The sequence below is a fragment of the Falco naumanni genome, chromosome 14, assembly GCF_017639655.2.
Source record: "Falco naumanni isolate bFalNau1 chromosome 14, bFalNau1.pat, whole genome shotgun sequence".
NCBI lineage: Eukaryota > Metazoa > Chordata > Aves > Falconiformes > Falconidae > Falco > Falco naumanni.
Genome location: NC_054067.1, coordinates 13,697,773 through 13,718,546, shown reverse-complemented (window position 1 = coordinate 13,718,546; position 20,774 = coordinate 13,697,773). Strand labels below are relative to the sequence as shown.

The 20,774-nt window shown below is 36.8% G+C and overlaps 1 protein-coding gene across 4 annotated transcripts in view; it reads left to right on the top strand.

Annotated features, from left to right (window-relative positions):
• Positions 1–19,796, top strand: part of LRCH2 (leucine rich repeats and calponin homology domain containing 2) — a 56,074-nt gene extending 36,278 nt beyond the window's left edge. For 2 of the 4 annotated variants that reach the window (XM_040614286.1, XM_040614288.1), the window contains 8 exons: positions 293–409; positions 3,610–3,654; positions 4,107–4,157; positions 5,221–5,278; positions 7,144–7,256; positions 8,365–8,502; positions 8,795–8,872; positions 10,056–19,796. In XM_040614286.1, the coding sequence (XP_040470220.1) occupies positions 293–409; positions 3,610–3,654; positions 4,107–4,157; positions 5,221–5,278; positions 7,144–7,256; positions 8,365–8,502; positions 8,795–8,872; positions 10,056–10,175 (720 nt within the window). In that variant the 3' untranslated portion in view covers positions 10,176–19,796. The remainder of the gene's footprint in view (positions 1–292; positions 410–3,609; positions 3,655–4,106; positions 4,158–5,220; positions 5,279–7,143; positions 7,257–8,364; positions 8,503–8,794; positions 8,873–10,055) is intronic. The other 2 variants (XM_040614287.1, XM_040614289.1) reach the window with 1 other exon arrangement.
• Positions 19,797–20,774: the final 978 nt, after the last annotated feature.

Genomic DNA, 20,774 nt, shown 5'->3' with positions numbered 1-20,774 from the left:
CCTTAGGTGGCGTCCTAACATACCTGCAAATATTAGGCGTAGTGCAGAAAAGCATGTTATTTTATTAAGGATTGCTTCATAGATGCTTTTTTTTCTATGAAATAGAGTTTAGGGTTTGAAAGGAAAGAAGTGATTTCTACCAGAATCACTGTTAAGACCGGTAACACTTTTATGTCATTAAGATAGATTATGAGAGGCACAAAAAATTCGTAATTGTAGTTCATAATAACTTGTGTTAATACATGCGAGGTATATTTACGTTTTACTTTAAAAATATTTCTGAACCTTACAGCCACTGGAAAACCAGAAAGATTCAACGGATGAGCAGCGTTGGCCAGAAACACAGCCAGTGATTTGGCAGAATGAGGAAAGGAGAAGAAGTAAACAAATTAGAAAAGAGTATTTCAAGGTAATGAGGGGGTAGTGTGGGTGGGTGACACTTTTTTTTTTTTAACAACAGTAGAAGAAACTATGTAACTAAGTAAAGGTAAGAGAACCTGAAGGGTTGTCAGGCTTTTACACGTGACCTGTAATGATTTTATTTTTCAGTTAAGTATGTAGGGAATATGAGTGTGCTGGAAAACAGGAGGAAAAAAGTCAACCAAAGACTTTGTTTATCCTTTAAATATAAGAAAGTAATTTACAGTTCAACCTGGTAAAGCCAGAAACTCATCTTCAGTCGTTGGTCCTTCCCCATCCATTGTGAGGGATTTTTTTTTTTTTGTACTGTAGTGCAAGGAAAATAGGCATTACCTTTTTGTGTAGCATGGTTATAACAATGATTTATGCATTTTCTCGCTGCATTAGTTTGCATTTTAGAGAGGAAATCTTCTCTGTATTACTTTGCTGTAGTGTGTACCATTGGTCACCAGATGTCAGTGTCTGCTTTTTGGAAACAGGTGAGTTACAGCGGCATTAGATAAAATTTGTATTTGGGTGGAGTGGAGAAATAGGAGAATTCTGACCAGTGCTAGGTTGAGTTAAAATTAAATTTGTCACTTATGAAATTAGTTTCTTGGGTCTTTGCCATCAAACATCTTTCTTTAGAGATCCCTAGTATTTCATAAATTACATTCTATGAAAAAACAGAGAATGCCATATAGTTCAGATACACTCTTGTGATTATAGAAGCTGTCTGTCTTTTATTTTTTTATTCTGAAGAGTTATGGACTTGTATCCTCTTTCCAGGCTTTTCATCTCTAAATTAACTTTGCCCTGCAGCCTTTGCAGGGAAGGGGAGAAACGTCCAAATCAAACAGAATTCAGACATTCACTCATTAAATAGCTGTGCGGTCAATACAGACGACTTGCATTGGTGATTCCTCGTAACTTTTAAGGACGTCTTTAAATGCTAATACAGATTTCAGTTTTGAGCTCTGTGATGGAAGGAAATACCTGAAATGACATTGCATACAGCTATAGACATACCTCGAAAGTGAATTAAGCAGGGTGTATCATTAACAAAAAATGCTGTATCGCTGGTAATCATTTGCAAAAACAAGGCAATGAGCAAGTGAAGTCAAGTCTGTCTTCCATAGCAAACTGGGGGAAAAAAACCCATACCGCTGCTGTGTATTTTCACTGAATGAAAATACAGTTCATATTGTGTCCATGTTTTCTTGTATAAAAAACTCACTGAATAATCCTATCTGTGCTACCAAACGTTCGTATCTTAAGAATGCGTGCCAGATTACTGTGATAAGTCATTAGAACAGGGAAAATTTACTTGGTTCAGCATCCAGAAGTATTTATAGAGCATCTTTATTATACATCTTGTATATTTTTTATTGTACCATTGTACTGTGCAGCAGAAGAGTACAAAAATGCCCGTGAGAATCAGAACTTTTCTTGTGGCATTGCACTGAAGTCTTGCTTGAAGCTGAAATCTTTGTTGCGTTAAATATGTAAAAAGAATCTTATCATTGAAGACAGTTTTATCAACCAAAATGACTTTTTCTTTATTCTTTGTTTTCCTCCAGAATAGCTTGTAGTCGTTTTGGATCCTACCTGCATCCAAGCTGAAATTCTTGTTAATGTATCCACAGTGGAAAAGAATTACTGGCTTGATGTGGTTGATTATGGTGGAAAAACTGTAACACAGAACTGGCCTGTATAAACAGAAGTCAGCAGCAGAGGACCGCAGGGCATAGAAAATTAGGCTTTGCCTTATCAGCTGCCAAAGTAATATATTCCTTTGTACCGCAAACATACAGGAAATAAACCCAAGAAGAGAAATACCCAATCTTGGATATATGTAATGGGTCTCTATCAGACCCCAGAACTACCTGTACTCTGTGCATAGTTTAAAAAAATTAAATGACCACCAAAAACAAAATCTACAAAATCCCCACCAAAAGCCCTCAAAAGACAAACCCCCCAAAATTCCAAAAAATTAAAACAACAAAAGAATCCCACTGACCAACAACTGACACTTTATTCAGTTACTCGTCAAAAGTTGTGTTTAATTTGCACAGAAAACGGGTGGCAGTAGGATAGCTAACAAAAGCTGTTTGTCCTTTGCCTCAGTTTTCAAGAGAGATGCTGTTCACCATTGTCTGCATTGTTCAGCCTGTAGTTCAAAAGCTGTTGAAAATTCAGCTCTAAAAAGCTGTTTAATTTCATAGTCCAGCAGTGCTCCGTTATAACTTTGAAGACAAATGTCTTCTATATAAATATATAGATATATAAGTTTTTTATATATATATAAACTAATAAATAAAACTCTTTATAATAGAGCTATGTAAATTTGTGTGGTTATTAATATTAAAGAATATAGCTGCAAGTCAGGCTTTACTTCCTTTTTAAGACATTCTTTGAACTAAAACCTAAAAGTACCCCTGAAAGTCAGATCTTTGAAGGAGAACCATCCTTCCAGTTCTAAAGTTAGTCTCAATTTAGCCTGTGTTATGGGTTATATGTCATAAGGGTGGGTAGGCCAGCCGTATACACCCAACACGCTTACCGGCGTGGTGTAGTGATGAATCTTTTTGATTCTAGCTGCATTTTCTTAAATACTACTTGTGTAAATTTCTTCCTTCAATCCCTCCTTTATTTCCTAACCTTCTAGCATAGTGGGAAGCGGGACAGTGATGAAGGCAGTACGCATCAAATCAGACAAACCCGTGGAAGAAGTGCTGGTCTTAAATAGAAAAGATGTGATCAGGTTGTAAAGTTGTGAAGAAAATACTGATTTTTTTTTTTTTTTAATTTGATTTTTTACTATGTCAGGTCAACCAGTGTAGTTAGTCTTAAAGTTACACATAAACATTGTAAACTTTCACAGGCTGCATAATTTTTTCTAGCAAGCTTCAGGGTAGCAGTTAAGATCTTTTCATATGGATCAACTGTCACGTGCAGTCAGTTCATATTGTAGAAGTATTTAGTTTTAAAATGCTCTTAACTCATCAACATAATGAAGATCTTGACTAGCTTATGAACTAGATACTCCTTTTCTGGTTTGTTTCTTTTTTGCTCCTTTTTGATTTTGTAACATGTTTTTTTTCTCAGCAGCTTCACCAGTAATAAGTAACATCTGAGTGATATCAAGCCATTTAGTTCAAATGAAAACCATACTTCCATTTTAAAGTAATAATTGTGTGTGTTTTGCAGTATAAGTCTTCCAGAAAGAGTTCAAGTGGAAATGAAAATGATGAGGTGAGAAATAGTAACTGTGTAAAATATTTAAGAAAACATTTTGTTCATTTGCTTTTTATGAACATCTCTGAGCCGCAGTCACAAAACAGAAGAATGTTGCCTGAGTCCATGCAAACAAACTTTGTATTCCAAAGCCATAAAAGAAATAAGTATTATACTCCTTTATTTGAAGGAAGTCATCAAGATTGTACTGGGGAAAAGCAGGACATTTACTTGCTTCTGTAATAGGAAAGTTAATTCACATATCAAGCCCATGTAATGTAAAAGTCATATTCGACATAAACAGTGAACGGTGTTTCCTTGATTTACGTGTTTTTAAGTTTAGCTGCTGCCAGTTTGTCACTCACTTGACAAATGTTGCATGTCTCATGTAGTGTGTACTCATAATTTCATGTTTCTTCTTAAGTCATAATTTTCGTTTTTATAATTTCATCTCTTTGGTTTCTTTTTAGCAAGACAGTGATAATACTAATGTGTCCCCACAGTCTCCTGTGTCGTCTGAGGTACAAGTTTGTGGTTTTGTTTTTCATTCAACAAACACTTCTTCGTACACATTACTTGTCAGCAGATTTTCCATACAGATGTGAAGCTGTTAATTTCCTTTGAAGCTGCAATTAGAAATATTTCATCATAATAAAAATTTAAAAATAGATAAAAACTAGAGACAGATATTACAACTTGCTTTACCTTTGTAACTGTCGGATCTCTCCTAGATTTCTTCTTTTTGACTTGTGTGTAGAAAGGTGCATTGCTTTCCGAATAAAAATAGCTAATAAAACGAAAATCAAAATTGCCATATTTTCTAAGTGTCCCCTATGTGCCAGCCAAAGGATTTTAAGTAAAGCTTGTGGTTTAGTATTTTATATAAGCCAAAGGTATGGACACTTCTTAGGGAGATTCATCCTTTATGATTCTGGCTGTCGCCTCTGTGGTGCAGCTGCGCAGCTTCGTTCCCTGGTTACGTTCCTTTGTAAGGAATGGCCATGTAGTCTCACTGTGGCTGAGCTACACTACTGAGTTCTGAATAAAACACACAACAGTGTCTTTAACATTTCTATCTTGTGTCAATAAGGAACCTGAGGGAGCATAACAAAAACATCTCCCGAGTAAAATGAGTTGGAATAAGGATATCTGATGTACATACCAAATTACTGAGTGCATCTCTCTTTTTAGATGGTGAAATGAGAAAAACCTGAGCTTCATAATTGAAAGTAAACATTTCTTAAGAAATGTTTTGATGCTTAGTATTGGGAGGATTAACTGCATTTGCTTGCAGCTGGCTTGGAACTCTGTTCACAGAATGGTTTGCAGTAGTTTGAAATGGTTTAGAGTAGGTGTTAGTTAATTTGGTGCTGCTTTCTTTTCTCAGTAAGAGAAATTTATCTGCATGTAATGATTACATTCATTCTTTTTATTTTTTTGATACTGTCCTCCTCAAAAGAGTGTGTTACAGTTAAGATGGACTCAGTTTTCTTGGGCAACAACAATTTAAACACTTACCTTGATGGGAACAAAAGTTAATTCTTTCAATGCATGGAAGAAAATTGACTTTATCTCTTTTAACAGGATTATGAAAGGACAGATAGTAACACTCATGGTCCATTTGGTCTCAAACCAAGGTCAGGTAAGCTGCTGTTCTAACTTAGCATGATAGAACAAATGTTTATTTCCTGGGCTGAAATACGCAGTAAGGATGGCACATGCATGAATTAAAATGAGATGGCACAGTATAGCAATCCACCCAGTGTACTTACCACAAGGATAGTACTGGGAAAGACAGACAGCTGCTTTGACAAATAATTGAAAGTTCCCCAAGTTGCACAGTGATTTAATTTTTTTTTTTTTTTATTCCCCCACCCCCAATTTATTTCTTGCATATTTATTCACCGTCAATGAACAGGGAAACAGCATGCAGTTTTGCTGAAGACCTGATGGCTGTGGCAGGAGGTTTTTGAAAGTAGATTTTTGTACCTTGTCCTATGAAAGGGTGCTTTGAGCAGAGCTTTGCCAGGTATTTTATGACTTAGTGCTTTGTTGCACCCTGGCTCTTCTGAGGAGGGTATGGCAGTCTTGGAAAGCCGTATTGTCTAACGCAAACTTTTGGTCCTCTGAATTCTAGGTACAAATAATACAGCCTTTTTTGCAGTTACAGTATTTATTTGCAAATGCCTATGTGAATATTGGGTGTCAACTGCAAAACATAGTTTGCAAAAGCCACTTGTGCAGTCCTTTTTCCGATTAATATTATTCTCTGTTTTTAAGGGAACAGTCTTCATGCAGATTCATTAATGCTCTCAACTCTTCAGTTTTGTTTTATTCGGTGTTTATTGTAGCAAAGCTTGACCTCCTTAATACTACCTGAGAGCCCTAAGTAGCAGAGTATGCCTGACTGAGGTCATGCAAGTGGTTTCTTCAGGGCCCTTGAGTCACTTGAGATGTGTAAGCAGTTCTGTGAATTTCTGTGCCAGAGATAGTTAGGTTAGCTGCATGTGCCAGGTCATGCCTGGCTGTGATCATTTAGAGGCTTCTGAGTTATCGACGTCCTCGGTAGGTGCATCTGCATCAGGAAGGTGCAGATTTGATAGGAGGAAGCAGGCAGGCTTGTAGTCGGGTTTTTTTCTGTATACAAACCACATACTCAATGTATAAAATCAGAGCAGTGGTTTCAAGAGTATCTATAAAATTTCTGTTATTTTTCATTGTTACGTGTCTTATTAAAATCCAAACTGCTAAAAACAATACAGAAAGTTCTAAAGGTGTAAGTACTGATTTTTTTTCTTTAAATTTTGCTCCAAATGCATGGGGTAAAATACTTAAGGATACAGTGGTATTGCTACAGAATCTTTTATTTGCAAGTGTTCTACAAAATAATAGAATTCTCATTGGAAGGCTTTCTGACCATGAAGAATAGTAAAGTGAATGTAATGATTTAACAGACCTCACTTTCTAAAGAACTCTGCACTGCTAGATGAGACATTTCATATTTTTCAGTTAGTTCTTTATTAAAGTGATCATCGTGTCTTTGCATATGGACACCTGACACATGCACGTATGTGTGTATATATATATATATTTTAAGTCTTTCATTGTAAGTTATATCAGTGAGCTCTACCCCTTTTTTAGTCTTCATAAAGACTTTCTATTTTAATTAAAAGTAAAACACGATGAAAATACGTTCAAAGCTAGATTGCAAGATATGCTTGGAAAAAGTGTAAATGGAGTAGTAGATCTCAAACAGATGTTTGAATATTGATCTCAATTCTGTCTCCTTATTTTGTAGTTACCCATTTGCACTTAAGTAAGATGAACTGTGTATTTTATTTGAAAGGTAACTTTCATAGACAGCATCTTTTACATCAGCATACTTAAATATATTTGTTCTGAAAAGTTCTGCAGCTTTTTTCCTGTTTTTATCCTTGGGGGTAGATTTTTAGTTGTTGCATTTTTTTAATCTGGATTGTGAAAACTAACTCCACTAATGTTTAATAGCTTTCAGTCGTGCATCGCGCCAGGACTATGGTGCAGTGGATCCTGGATTTACAATGAGGAGGAAAATGGAGCATTTAAGGGAAGAAAGGGAGCAAATAAGGCAGCTTCGCAATGTATGTACCATTATTTACTCTGTGGATGCAGTGCATTTAGTTTGCTTTGTACCACAATTTAAACTGTTATTATAAAATCATTGCAGTTGTACAACGGCTTCTTGGTAGTGATATTCCTTCTTAAGGAATTTCATCTAACAGGCTACACTGCTACTATTTTTGGTCCATCCAAAATACCGCCAGGAACGAAGTGTTTTTTTAGCTGAAAAACGAAATTAGAAATTAAATGTTTTTAGGTTTCTGAGGTTTTAGGTTTTTTTAGGGAGACAGTAATTCTGCTTATGTATGCTGCTATTTGACCTGAGATTGGAAGTAGCCTACTTGAAGCAGCTGCTGACCATAGCCTTCTGAATAGCCAAATGTTTTTTGAGCATAGAAAGTTGTTGCAAATTATACAACAGTGAATGGGTTCTAATTTCAGACTTCCAGTAGTTTTTCTGTGTAGTTCTGTTCGCAAGATATTTAACAGTTAATTGTAAATTGTAGCAGCTCTGCTTTTCAGAGCAGGACTAATTTGGGGTGTGACTTCAATGAAGGCTGTTTCTGTCTGGTTCATTTCCTGAAACAGTGAAGGCTTGGTGCTGGAGTGGAAGAAACTATTCCCCGCCTCCCTTTTCAGTTTTGTAACACAAGTGTGGGCACTTCTTGGCCACCCTCTCCTCAGCTATTTAGCTGTCATCTGCACAAATGAAATAGCCATTCCCAAAGTGGTTGTGTTCACTTTTTTCTTTCCTCCTCCTCCTAGTAAAATTGTATGATTTCAACCCACAAAATCTGCACGCTAACAGCTAATGAGATATTTGGGCTAAACGTTTCTGTCCTTAAATTCTGTGCTTTCCTATTATGAGTAATGAGTTCACTGTATGGCTTTTGAGAGCTATGTATCAGGGTAGTTGTTGACTGAATGTCTTTATGTAGTTGCGTAATTAAAAACAAGACAAAGGGAATGGAAGGTTAATGATATAAAGAGGAAAGAGTATTTGTACTCGGTACTTTTATTTACTTAAGTATTAAAATGTCCCTTGTAAACGAATGTTTTAAAGTACCCTGGATTTGAAATAGAAATTAGATAAGGTTGAAAGTAACATACTTATGAACTTTTTAATAGAATCTTGAATCAAGGTTAAAAGTAATTTTGCCAGATGACATTGGAGCAGCATTGATGGATGGAGTAGTTCTTTGCCACTTAGCCAATCACATAAGGCCACGTTCTGTTGCCAGCATTCACGTACCATCGCCAGCAGTGGTAAGTCATTTGTCTTACTTCTGTTGCATCTTATGTAAAAACAACATTTTGGTGTTCTACTAAAACACCATGAATCATGTTTACCATATTAATGGGCTACATTCCTCACCTCAGTTTTTATGCAAGAACATTGCATTAAACAAGGCTCAGAAGTTTAGTTTAAGAGTTATTTTCATATACTGAGTCTTCACAAAATTTGTTTTGTTTTTTTAGCAACTGTAACTGAATTTGCATCAGAAATATACAATCCTACACGAATGTATGGTGAAGATCTAACATTCTGTCTTTACAGCCTAAACTCAGTATGGCAAAGTGCCGAAGAAATGTTGAAAACTTTCTTGATGCTTGTAAAAAATTGGGCGTTCCACAGGTATACTAATTGCTTTATTGACTTACTGTTAAGAACCACAGAAAATGTCAGCAAATACTGAAGTTCGTTTGGGGGTGGGTGGGTGGATTAATTCAGGGGGGAATAGTGATTTCAGAGCAAATACTGATCAGGGAACTTGAAGATCTGAAAAGATGTCCCATTTCTGACCTGTGGCTTGAACTTGAGGAAGTTACTTTTTTTATGGTTTTCTAGTTGGTTCCTTACAGTAAAAAATAATACTGACCTCCTTGTAAAATAAATTATCATCTAAACAAAAGAACTGATGCAAGAGGATGATGTAATATTTGAAAGTCTTGAGTATAGCGGCTTGCTTTGGAATGAATTTCAGTGCTTGCCTAGGAAAAATCCTGCAATTACAGAAACATGTAGCCTGATCAGCTGTCTTTTTTAGCACAGCCATAGTTGCAGCCCATTATTCAGGCTTCTGTTGCCCAAGTTCATCCTCTTACTGCCCTGTGTGAGGGGAGGAAAAAACCTAAAGATAAGTAATTTCCTGCGTATTACAAGAGAAAAAACTCTCTTAACCCTTTGTAGTGGAACAAGAATATTAGTTCATGGATTTAAAAGCCTGGGATACTGCTCTGCCATAGCTTCTATCTAGTGTAGAGCCACAGGCCATTCAGAAATTAGAGATGCTAAGATTTACCTTCTGAATTACATATAATGCCAGCTAGCAGTTGGGAAGGTTGTCCAGCTTGTGCTGAATTTTGAAACTGAAAGATTACTTTCTTGGGGAGTGGCTTATTACTGAGGACCCAGTCTATCAGCACTTCCAAATTTTCCCAAGGGAAAAATGGCTAATAAGCCTATAAAACAAGCTAATGGGGAAGTAGGCCACTGAGCCAACAGTGCCCATCAGCCTGTTTTTCTTGCTCTGCTTATGAAAAGAAACAGTCTTTGGCTTTATGAAATAATCAGTCTTTTAAGCATCTTCTGATGCTGTCATAGTTTTAATGCTTTCAACCGATCGTAGCTATAATTAGTTTCTGACCATTCTGTTCTGTAGACTACCACATGTGAAATTTAAGGCCAAAGACATTTTCCATGCAAGTGTCATGTAATGATGTATGTGTGACTTCAGAGACAGTTTTGCATTTGTTACCTGCCTTGGGGGGAAAAAAAAAAGAATGAAACTTAATTCGCATACTGCTTTATTTTGCAGGAGAGACTTTGCTTGCCTCATCACATTCTGGAGGAAAGGGGTCTGGTGAAGGTTGGTCTCACAGTTCAAGCTCTGCTTGAATTGCCTACATTGAAAGTATCTCAGCTTTCCTCCATGTGACATGACTTCTTGGAAGCTAGACAACTTAACCGTTCTGTTAATTTGGATTGCTCTGAGGCAGTTCAGCTTCCTACATGGGAACACCCAAGCCATCAGAAACTAATACCTGTCCAGATGCTGTAGACAGCCTTACTTTGGAGTTGTACGTGAAAACCTTGGAGTCAGCTGACAGTTAAAAGAACATAATTATTCTTTTTTTCTTTTGTAATTGGATGCACAAAGAGATTGTGGTAGCATCGGGTTCTCTTTCCAGTTAAGTTAAAAGCTGCCATTTAACATCTTGCAGTGTTACAGTTAAATGCTGGATTTCTTATCCTATGTTGAAAATGTCGTTTGAATTATTTTGGAAGTACAAAGCACGCACACGCATACCCACGCCCACACCTCCCCACACACTCCATAATCTTTCAAGTCAGTAATTTGATTTAAAGGTAAGACAGAAATGTAGCGATGGTGTATGATGGTAAAAATGCGAGCAACTGATCACGTGTAATTCATTTTCACTCTCTCAGAAAGCTTAATATTTGTGTTCTTTATTTTTTGCACTCCTGATTGTAACTTACACACTTCTAACATTGCCAGTATTTAGTCTGAGTGTATGGTGACTACACAAAACAGTATACTATGGGAAAAAGACACATTTTATTGAGTTTTTTCCAGTCTTCTAGGTTGGTGCCAAATATTTTTTTCATGTACTGTAGATTGTTTACATGTGAAGTGCCTGTGTAATTGATAACTCTTAATAGTCTTAAACATTTTTGAAATTTCTTTGTTTAAAATAGATAAAATGGAGATTTTTAAATATTTTAATAGGTTTTTGTAAAATCAGTATGTGAAGATTTAAGTAATACTTCACATTTTTGATGTTGGGTGTTTTAAGTTTGTTGTACAACTTGGTTATTTTCTTGTCTAATTATTAGAAAATACTGTAAATACTTTTTATTTATGATATTTAATTTGATAATACCTACCTAATCACTTTTGGTTTAATGTATTGTTGGACAAAATATAGTTGTCTACTTTTCTTCGTTTGGGACAAACAAATGTACATGGTGAGTAAGACATGAGGACTAGTGATGCATACAGAATAATGTAGGACATTTTGATAAAACTGCCAGAATCTCAGGTTTACGCTGTGACTTTCAGGATTTTGTGTAATATTGCTCCTGATCTCACATTACATTTTTACAACAGGTATATCCATAATTTATTTGGGGAATATCAGTGTTTATCTTTTTAGTGTTTACGCGATTTATTGTGTAATTTACACAAGTGTGGCATAGCACACAAATCAGTTTGTACAAATGCCACTGTGCTGAGACATTAGACTTTTCTGGATAAATGTGAAAAAGAAAAATTTCCACTGTGGTGGTTTTTTGAAACTTCTGAGTTTATGTATTTGTTTGCTTCTGCACAAATTCTCGATGTTTTGAGAACATTCTGAAACCATACACAGTTGAGTTCTTCTCTAAACAAATTGCAAATAATTTCATGACTTTAGTAAAAAAATCTGTTTGCATTAGTTTGTTCTTCATGAATAGGCAGCTCAATTAAAAAAAGAGTTCTGGATATGTTTGCCAAGTGTGTAACAAGATTTGATTTTGTTCTTTCCAATTGATCAAGACCCCATGTAATGTAATTCATAAAAGAATGGGGGAGGGGTATTGTTTATACCTTCCTTCATTTACTATAGTCCTTAAAATCAGCAGCTGAGAGGAAAAATAACCCTTTTCTGGTAAGATTTTTTTTTAAAGGTACATTATTTTTAAATCCATTGAAACAAGCTGATTCATGTGTAACAGTTATAACCTGCTATTGTTTATAGTGTTTTCTTAAAATTCAGCTCATGGAGAGGCTGGTGTAAAGCTTAATTTGCAGTCCTAGGTACAAATCTTACGCTACATTAATACGTGTTTAAGGAAATTGGATTGCTTTGACCTTTGAAAAATACCATATTTCAAATCTAACTTTTAAAAATCATTCACATATAATTTAACAACTTCAATCCCTATTTTTCATTAAATTCAGTATCTGATAAGTCATGCTAAGACTAAAATGAAAAAGTAATGTAATTCATTAAGTGGAATGCTTGGTGTCTGCTACACTTGAGGAACTCAACCATTCAAAAAGAGTAAGTCCTTGTCTTTCAATTCCTTGCTGTGGTACTCAAAACAACAAAGGTCTGTTTCAGTGTGTTAGTCATAGAATTGCTAACTAGATTGTCACTTTTGGTTACCTGTCTTAAATTGATCTGCACTGCTCTTTCATTGTCATATTTAAATATGTTTTCTGATCTTAAAGTAACTTTTTTCCTACTAAACTAAATTTACCAAGTTATATCGCAGTGCTAGCATTAAGAATTCCCTTGATGATAGCATGCCAGATGCTTACCAGGGTTTTTTTAAAGCTTATTTCTTAAGTAACTTGAAAACTGGATGTGAAACTGATGTACTCATTTTAAACTGTATCATTGAAGTTGAAAACTAGTAATTCTTTTTTTTTTTTTTTTAATGCTCTCAAGTTCTTCCTTACACACCTACTAGAAACAGTCTTGCTTTGTTATTCATTGGAAATTATTATGGCCACCTTCATGGGAAGGATAATCGTGATTCCTACAGGACTTCCTTTTTAGCATTGAAAAGATTAATGGCCTTCAAGTATCCTTAGGAGCAATCTGGGAAAAAGTCCACTGTGCCTGGATGAGTGTTTTCTCATCTTTCTTTAGCTGTTTTAACAAATAACGATAATAATGTAAAGCCTTGCTAAAACTGGCTGTTCCCATCATGATCTTTTTAGGAGCAACCGCAAAAAAGATGCTAAATATTCTGAATTTTAAGTTTAAATTTTAAAGCAGCCTGTGGAAATTGTTGCTGTCTTTGCTGTACAAGAATTTGCCTGCTGTCCCCTTTCTCCCTTTCCATTTGATTCCCAGCATTTTCTTACTTGTTCACAGATCTGATGACTTCACGTTGCTCATTACTGCGTGCCATATTCCTCCTTCCTCTTTACTTTTTTTTTTAAGAAATTGGTTCAGTGGCACTGGGGCACTGCTGTGATTCCAGAATCCCTGCTGCCAACATCCAAGTACATGTAGGATATCCTTTTCCCATTTTGTTGAGGATGCAGTGTCAATACTTGGTACAGCTGACAGGACGGTTAAAAAGAGAGGCCTGCCCAACTCCTGTTGCAGTTGTTCAGCTTTTACTTTGGAGGTGAAGAAAAGGCAACATTAAAAGCTTTAGGAAACTGCATTGTTTGCCTAGTAAATTGGAGTTAATAGGGTGCTTTTGTTATTTGTGAATGCTGTACAAAGTTACTGCAATAACATGGTCTGAACTGTAAATTAGTGTGAATCGGCATACTGACAGGGCTCCTGCCTTGGTGTTTGGTTTTTTTTTTTTATTTTTTTTATTTATGTCATTGGAATGTAGCGTGTCGTACATGAATGATCGTTCATTTAAGCAATAATGTCCCAGATATTGTGAAATCTTAAAACAGTGGCATTAAAATAGTTGTAATGCGTGGACTTCCCACACAGTATCTCAGAAATACTTCACGTCTGTTATATAATGCTGGTAAAGCTGCGCGCTATCTGGGGCACTGCTGGGGGTGCAGAAAACCATCTCTACCGATGTGTCTGGAGGATTTCCAAAATACCACCGGGAACTAAAATGATCATAAAATACAGAGGAGTAAGTTGGAAATAATGAGTAACTCCGACATGAATCATCGTAATTTCTGGGTAAATACCTAGTCTCACTGAAGTCAGTGCAAGTTTTGCTCTTGACTTTATTTCACCTTTTGATTTATGGAACATCTGAGCTGGAAACCATATCAATCTTGGCTTAAACTGGTTTGTCACCAGCAAGGCTTTAGTGTCAGATCTTTTACTAAAAATAGTGTTCTCTGGTAAGACGAGGGAAGCTGTAAAGTACTACACAGATTTATTTTTTTAATACAAATTTTCTGATGTGCCATATACAGTATTAAGACTAGGGAAAATTAGTTTGAAGCACAGCTTTCAGACTAGGGGGAGGTGTATCACCTCAATAAAATTGCAGGTGGGGATTATCAGCAGTTACTGCAGTTAAAAACTTTATTTCAAATACCATTTAGCGGCAGTCTTGTCAGGTTTTGACATAAATCTGTAGCCACGTTCAAACAAAAAAAAAAAAGAAAAGGCATCTGTTTTCACAAAAACTGAGTTTCTGTGTGTCTTCTCAGTATTGGAAAGAGACAAAGGTCTGGCACTTGTTTCTGCTGATTCCTTAAGTGCTTGTGTGGAAGGTAGCTGTTGCATCTAACACAGCTGCAGTCTGCCTGTTTTTCTTGGCATCGGTCTGTATCGGCAGAGATAAAGCACACTTAATAATTCAGCTGATTCCAACTGAAAGCACCTGGTGGGAGTTTTCAGCCCTTTCTGAAGATAGGAGATGACTTTGTATTGGTAAATCAAATCTCTCTTTCCTCCCTAAGTCAAGCTAACGTATGTGTGTGTTGAAAGAGGTACACGATATTAAACAGTGACTTCTACTTGAAAAACAAAAGCAGATACATGAAACCCCACCCCAACGCACGCAAAACCGGAGTTAAGCCCAAGAATGGGAAAGGCAATGTATAGTTGTCCAAGGAGAGGGTGCTCTGAGTTGATTTCACGTTGAATCACTTCACAATGAAAAGCCTTGAGATTCAGTAGAGAAAGAAAGAGATGTTCTGTAGCTACTTCATGCTGAGGAAGGTGGATCATGAAGTACAGGGAGCTTTCCGTAGAGGTTAAAATAACAAGAAATTTGGCATCTTTGTTTTCCTGAAGACTATATGTATTGGATAGCTCTTTCCCAGCTCTTGCTGCAGAAAGCATTGCCCATCCCAAGCCCTGGGCAGGGTGCCCAGGTGGTGCCTTTTGCACCCTCTGGCTTTGTAATGAGATTGCCCCGGGGGGTGCAACTTCTAAAGGAAACTTCATGCTGCTGTGTCCTCCAGCATAAGCTGCAGAATTCTTCTACATAGATGTTTTCAATCTGTGTAAAAACACTACAGAAAGTGCTGACTTTACTAGAGGGTAACAGTTAAGTAGATTCACCGGTAATTAACTTCCACTGGCAAAGAATGATGGAATGAGGCAGAGGAAGGTTTCTCTAGGAACTGTGGAACTTCACTCATGGAATATTACACCGTGACACTTAGCGGGTTATTGTGTTACTTGTCCTTCCATGCGAGTGAATCAAAACAGTAGTACTGTTTCTTTTTCCATACACAGCGCGCTGTGGCATATACGTAATTCATTTACAAATGGAGGGAAAGGCAAACTATTTTTTAATCAGGAATTGTATGGCACAGATATTTTTGGTAAATTAAATATGAAGGTAAAAATTACTCTCTTCCTGTGAGAAAATTTCTGCTGGTCTTGACTATTAAAATAGAGAACATAGGTGATTAACTGAATTGTAGTTTAAACTTGCCGCAGCACAGGAGTAGTTCTGACTCCTGTGTGTCTTATATAATAAAATGCCACTTTGCTTTATTTTTCTTCAGGTATTTCACATAGTACAGCTCTGACAACATGTCTCGAAATAGTGGTTATATGCAATATTTGTTCCCTCATTGATTTTGACTTTCTAATTTTTTTAACATGTGAGGCAAAGGGAGGCAAAATTGCTATAAGCTACCTGATTAATTTCTAGGGAAGAAATACAAGTTTTTATAAAACTGACATAAGCAGACACTCTTGGTTTGAATGTTTTATAGCCAAGTACTTTTTCAAAGAAGATTTTTTAATGTGTTTTTCCATACACATTTTAGAATCCTACTCTTAAACAAAACCAAAAAGTCTTTCCAGGGCTACTTTAGTATATTAGCAAATGTTAAAGGAGAAGAATAGCTCAAACTGACAGTAAATTTAATTGTTTTGGGGAACTTTCTCTTTGGGCAGTGTTAGGTTTAATGTTGTACACAATCATCCTACAATCATCCTAAGGATTTTTTCCAACCTAGAAGATTCTATGAGCATGTGAATTCAGCGAGACTGGAATTTCCCTCAGTAGTTTTGTAACTGAGCTATAACGTGAAGTCAGCCACTTAAATAGAATTCTCGGCACTGAGGAGCCTGTCACTTCTTTCAAAATTGTGTGAAATAAGGCAAACAACTTTCTGATTCCTTTTTAATCCCCCCCCCCATGCACACACACTGTAGTTTTATGAAGGCAGATTGTGAAATAGGAATATTTGGAAGTAATAGGATTTTTGGTTGCTTCATTTTTGAGTATGAGTGAACCAGTGTGATCTCTCCAGAATTGCTGTATCAGTTTAGGGTTAGGTCGTGCCACTCACGGCATGGGAACGCCCGTTGTTCAGTATTAACGTGCTTTCTGGAGCATGTGCAAGGCTGCGCTCTTCACATGCAAACGTTAATACGGTTGTGTTTACTGAATCCATATGTTACATCAAGCGTTGTTGCAACTGTGGGAATTCCTAGCTGCAACTGTTCGTGTCTGTTGCACTAGCAGGTAATGCAAGGCTTGGAGGGGCATGCGCAGGCATTGCAAAAGGGTTTGGTGGATTATGCTGGGAGTAATGTGAATGTGTTCTACTCTTACGTAATGCCTAGAACAAGGAAAATATGATTGCTTTATGGTTATCATTCAGTTGGTATTCAGTTATTTTATTTTGTAACTCGTGATTATGAAACTCAGAACATGCAATGTAACTAAACGATCGGTATGTAAATGTGTGCAGGACATGGCAGAAGTAATTCTGAGGCACAGCTGGAGAGTGATAATTTTAAAATAGATGCTTAAATTGTGTATATACTTGCAAGTTCTTTGGTAGTGCATTACAATTCATTTTGCATTTCATGTTCTTGTAAAGTGTATCTTCCACGTTTTTGAAGATTGTCTTCTTGTATAATACGGTATTAAGTCTTTTTTTCAGGACTTCCATTATTGCTGGAGCTTCCAACATAACATGTTTCTTTTGAAAAATGTTCCTACTGTTATTTTTTTGTAAATAGCTTTTTTGTATTAAACTTGCATGGATAAAACCCACATTTCCAAACCCAGTGTACATACTCTGTGTATAAAATACAAACTGTTTAATAATTTTCATGTAGTCAAGTTATTCAATTTGATTTCACTTCACTTTTTACATGTTCGTAGTAAATAATGAGAATTTGTTGTATGTTCTTTCAAATATCTGTTGCCGTTTTGATAAAGTGACCTGCCTCATTACATATCAGGAAATACGTTATTTTGTAGTTACAAACAAAAGAAATGTTAACTCTTATTCCAGGGAAATGCAGGACACTTCTACATACAGAGTATATTAGGGCTTCAGTTTCGACCAACAGGGACAGCAGCGGTAGGAGTACATGAAGATAAAGATGCCTTCACTTGTAGCAGCATCTTTATATATTTACACACTTTCCTGTCTTACGGTGTGAAAAACACCCAGTGTCTTACAGCATACGCATCAGACCAACATAGTTGTTTTGGATCTTGCTAATAAATGAGCTTAATCCAGTATGGAAACTCCTGCTGACAGAGGTGATCTGCTTCCCTTCTGTTCCATGGGTTGGATCTGGTAATAGCACAGGTCACCTTCTCTGTGGTTTGCGATCATGAATTGCTAGATCCAGCACTAAGGAAACAAAGCTGCCAGGTTTTGGACCTGTAGTTAAGTTAGATTATTCAAACAGGTTGAAATAGAGTTCTGTATGATGAAATTAATTTTTACCTTAAGTTCTTCCTCTTTATTTAAAGATCTGGATGATGAATTAGACCTGAATATTGAAAATACTCTCTTTTGAGAGATGTTTTTCCCTGTGAAGCTTTTCATTCTGCACCTGCACGCATCCAGCTGTTCTTTGTTTCTTGATGAAGCACAATTTGGGGTTATAAAGCAGGAATTAAGGAACAGCGTTACAAAGGAAGTGAAAACCATCCCCTGACAAAGGCATCTAAACAGTTGGAACTTTTTTTGCAGTTATTAATGAGGAGTTTGTGGTTGAAGTTCTGAGAGTCTGTTGTTCAGTTTCCAGCTATAAAGAAAACTCTTTTCTTATGAAAGGGCCTTTCGGGTCTACAGGGGGAATGATACCATGCGGAGGCCTCTGTTCCAGGCTGGACTCCGTGAACCATGAGATTCCTGTCTGTCCCTGGTCATCTTCATGGGGAAGGTCACTGTTGAATAAGGAAAGTGTGTTAAGGAAAAAAAAAATAAAATTATGCGGTTTCCACATGAGATGTATTGAGAGAATGTAAAATTGATGAAGCTTTGCAATGTAATTTTTTTTTTTTAAGCTTGGTTTGATCAGGATGCCACAAATAAGTATGTTACTTTTATATTTAATCGGCTGTGGATAATATGGCTCGGACATGGACGAGTCATGAGGTGTTAAAAGTTTTGTAAATGGCAGGCTCCAGCTCATAAACAAAATGTAAATAATTTACAAAATCCTGCCTTAATGAAGGTGTCTTGCTGGCAGGCTGCATCGATTCCAGCAGGATTTGAGAACTAATGGGACTGAATACATTTTATAGATCTTAATCGCAGTGCTTCTTCCACCTAGCAGTTCTTCAGGAGTAGTTCTTAGGTCTGCGTAGGTCTTGCTGACTGCAGCAACCTTCTCATATGTCACATGAGCTTGTTCAGCTTCTGTTTCCTAAATCAAAGATGCTGAACTGCTAAATAGAACGCTTTTGTTTTCTGTTCAAACTGGAACTCTGCATCCCCCTCCGCAGTCTGTCAGATACCTGTGGTGTACGCTCTTGCTTTGTGTCTGCTCTTGCAGTCCCTTCAGGTTCGTTCTTACAGACCAGGCATACAGCTTGCTGTCCTCAGCTGCTGGTTTGCACTGGTCAAGATTCATTGTTACGACTGTAGCCTTTTAACTTTCCTCTCTCCTTAAGATAGGTCTACACCAGCGATGGATATAACCACAGTGCCAGTGCCCCAGGCTAGCATCGCTGTTCCGATAGTCTTAGTTTGTGGAAACTATGAGGGTGTAAAAAACAAATTCAGCTCCTCATCCATGGTTTCACAGAATTCTGCTGTTCGTTCCTGGTTCTGTGGTCAAACACAATCCGTTTCTCTGAGCGGCTACAAATACCCCTCAAATGGCTGTTAGAACCCTTCCAAGAATATATCTTTTCTAAAGTTTAAAGTTTAATGTTGCAATGACTTCAGCAGGTCAGACCTGTTTGGAAAATGTGTATGTAACTATTTGTGGTTTTAATTAGTTAGGCCTCATTAATAACGGGAATCTCATGCTAATAATATTCTGATTTATATAGCCAAAGAGTAGATTGAGTATCTAGTTTTCACAGCTATAACACATTGCCTTCAGAACTGAATGATGGATAACTTGGCACAATAGCTCATAGCTACTAGTAAGGGCAATATAAGAAGTATTAGAACATACTAACTTTTCTGGAATTCACAGGTGATTGTTAAAGGTTTGACTTTGTATCATCTTAACATAGTTTTCATTATAGTGGGAAAATGGAACAACTAGACTGTATGTGGAACTTCTGTAGGTTTTTTTTTAGCTAACATTTAAATGTGACGAACTTACTGGAATACTTGTATTTTTCAGCAACTCAATAAACATCTATCTTTGGGGTATTATAATTGTGGCTTTATTATAATTATCTCATTACTAGAATTTATGCAACTTTTCAGACATACGTACAGATAGATCCAGCGTGTGAGATCTGGGAGATCCATAGTCACAAGTTGGAGAAATGAAAGGTGATTTACCCAGAGAAAACCATGTGTTCTGTGTTAGCTGATCCTGTAGGGTCTCTGCTTATATACCCGGTTCTGTTGCAATGTCCATGATGATAAAGAATCACCTCTATCCCTATATCCATAGGAGGAATAAAGATGAAGTTTATATCCGCGAATGCATCTGTAGGTCTATATGTATGGTTGCTGCCACCCAAGCGCACAGTTATGAAAGCTCGTGTCAGCATGGGGACTGCAGGAGGCCGCCGTGTTTTGCATCTGCACCTCGAAATCTTTCCACCCCACTTGCACGTGGCGCTGTGTTCCTCTGTCAAGGGTCTTGAAGGAGATTGTTGGAGGTCTGAGCTCGCTGCTGTGATGAGCTTAAGGTGCAAACCTTCCAGAGGACCTCACCTTTTCCCTTGGGCATCCTTTCACAGGAGGTGGCCCCGGCGCCGGTGGTGAATTGTCACGTTAAATGGCATATTACTATTTTTATTTTCCATATTCCTGTTGAATGGAGGTATGTTTCAACATTTCAAGGAGGTTTTGTTGCTTTTTCTTCTAATGCATTTACAGATACTTTTCTGCTCCAAGGTTAGTGGCTTTTTAAAAATCTTTTTGCAGCTTGAGTGAAAAATCCTGATATCTGAAGCGTAAATGTTAATTTATGTTAATAATAATACAATATACCAAATGGAAAGGTATGAATTTGAGAGCTGATGAGACATTGTTCGTTTCAGCTGCTTGCTTTTGGTCTCCGGAGTCTGCTGTTCTATAATTGGAAAGGGTGAAAAAAATTAAACCAACAGCAAACACTGTGCTTTTTAGCATAAGCTTACAAGTGTATGAACTTCTGAAAAGTTATTTGGTAAG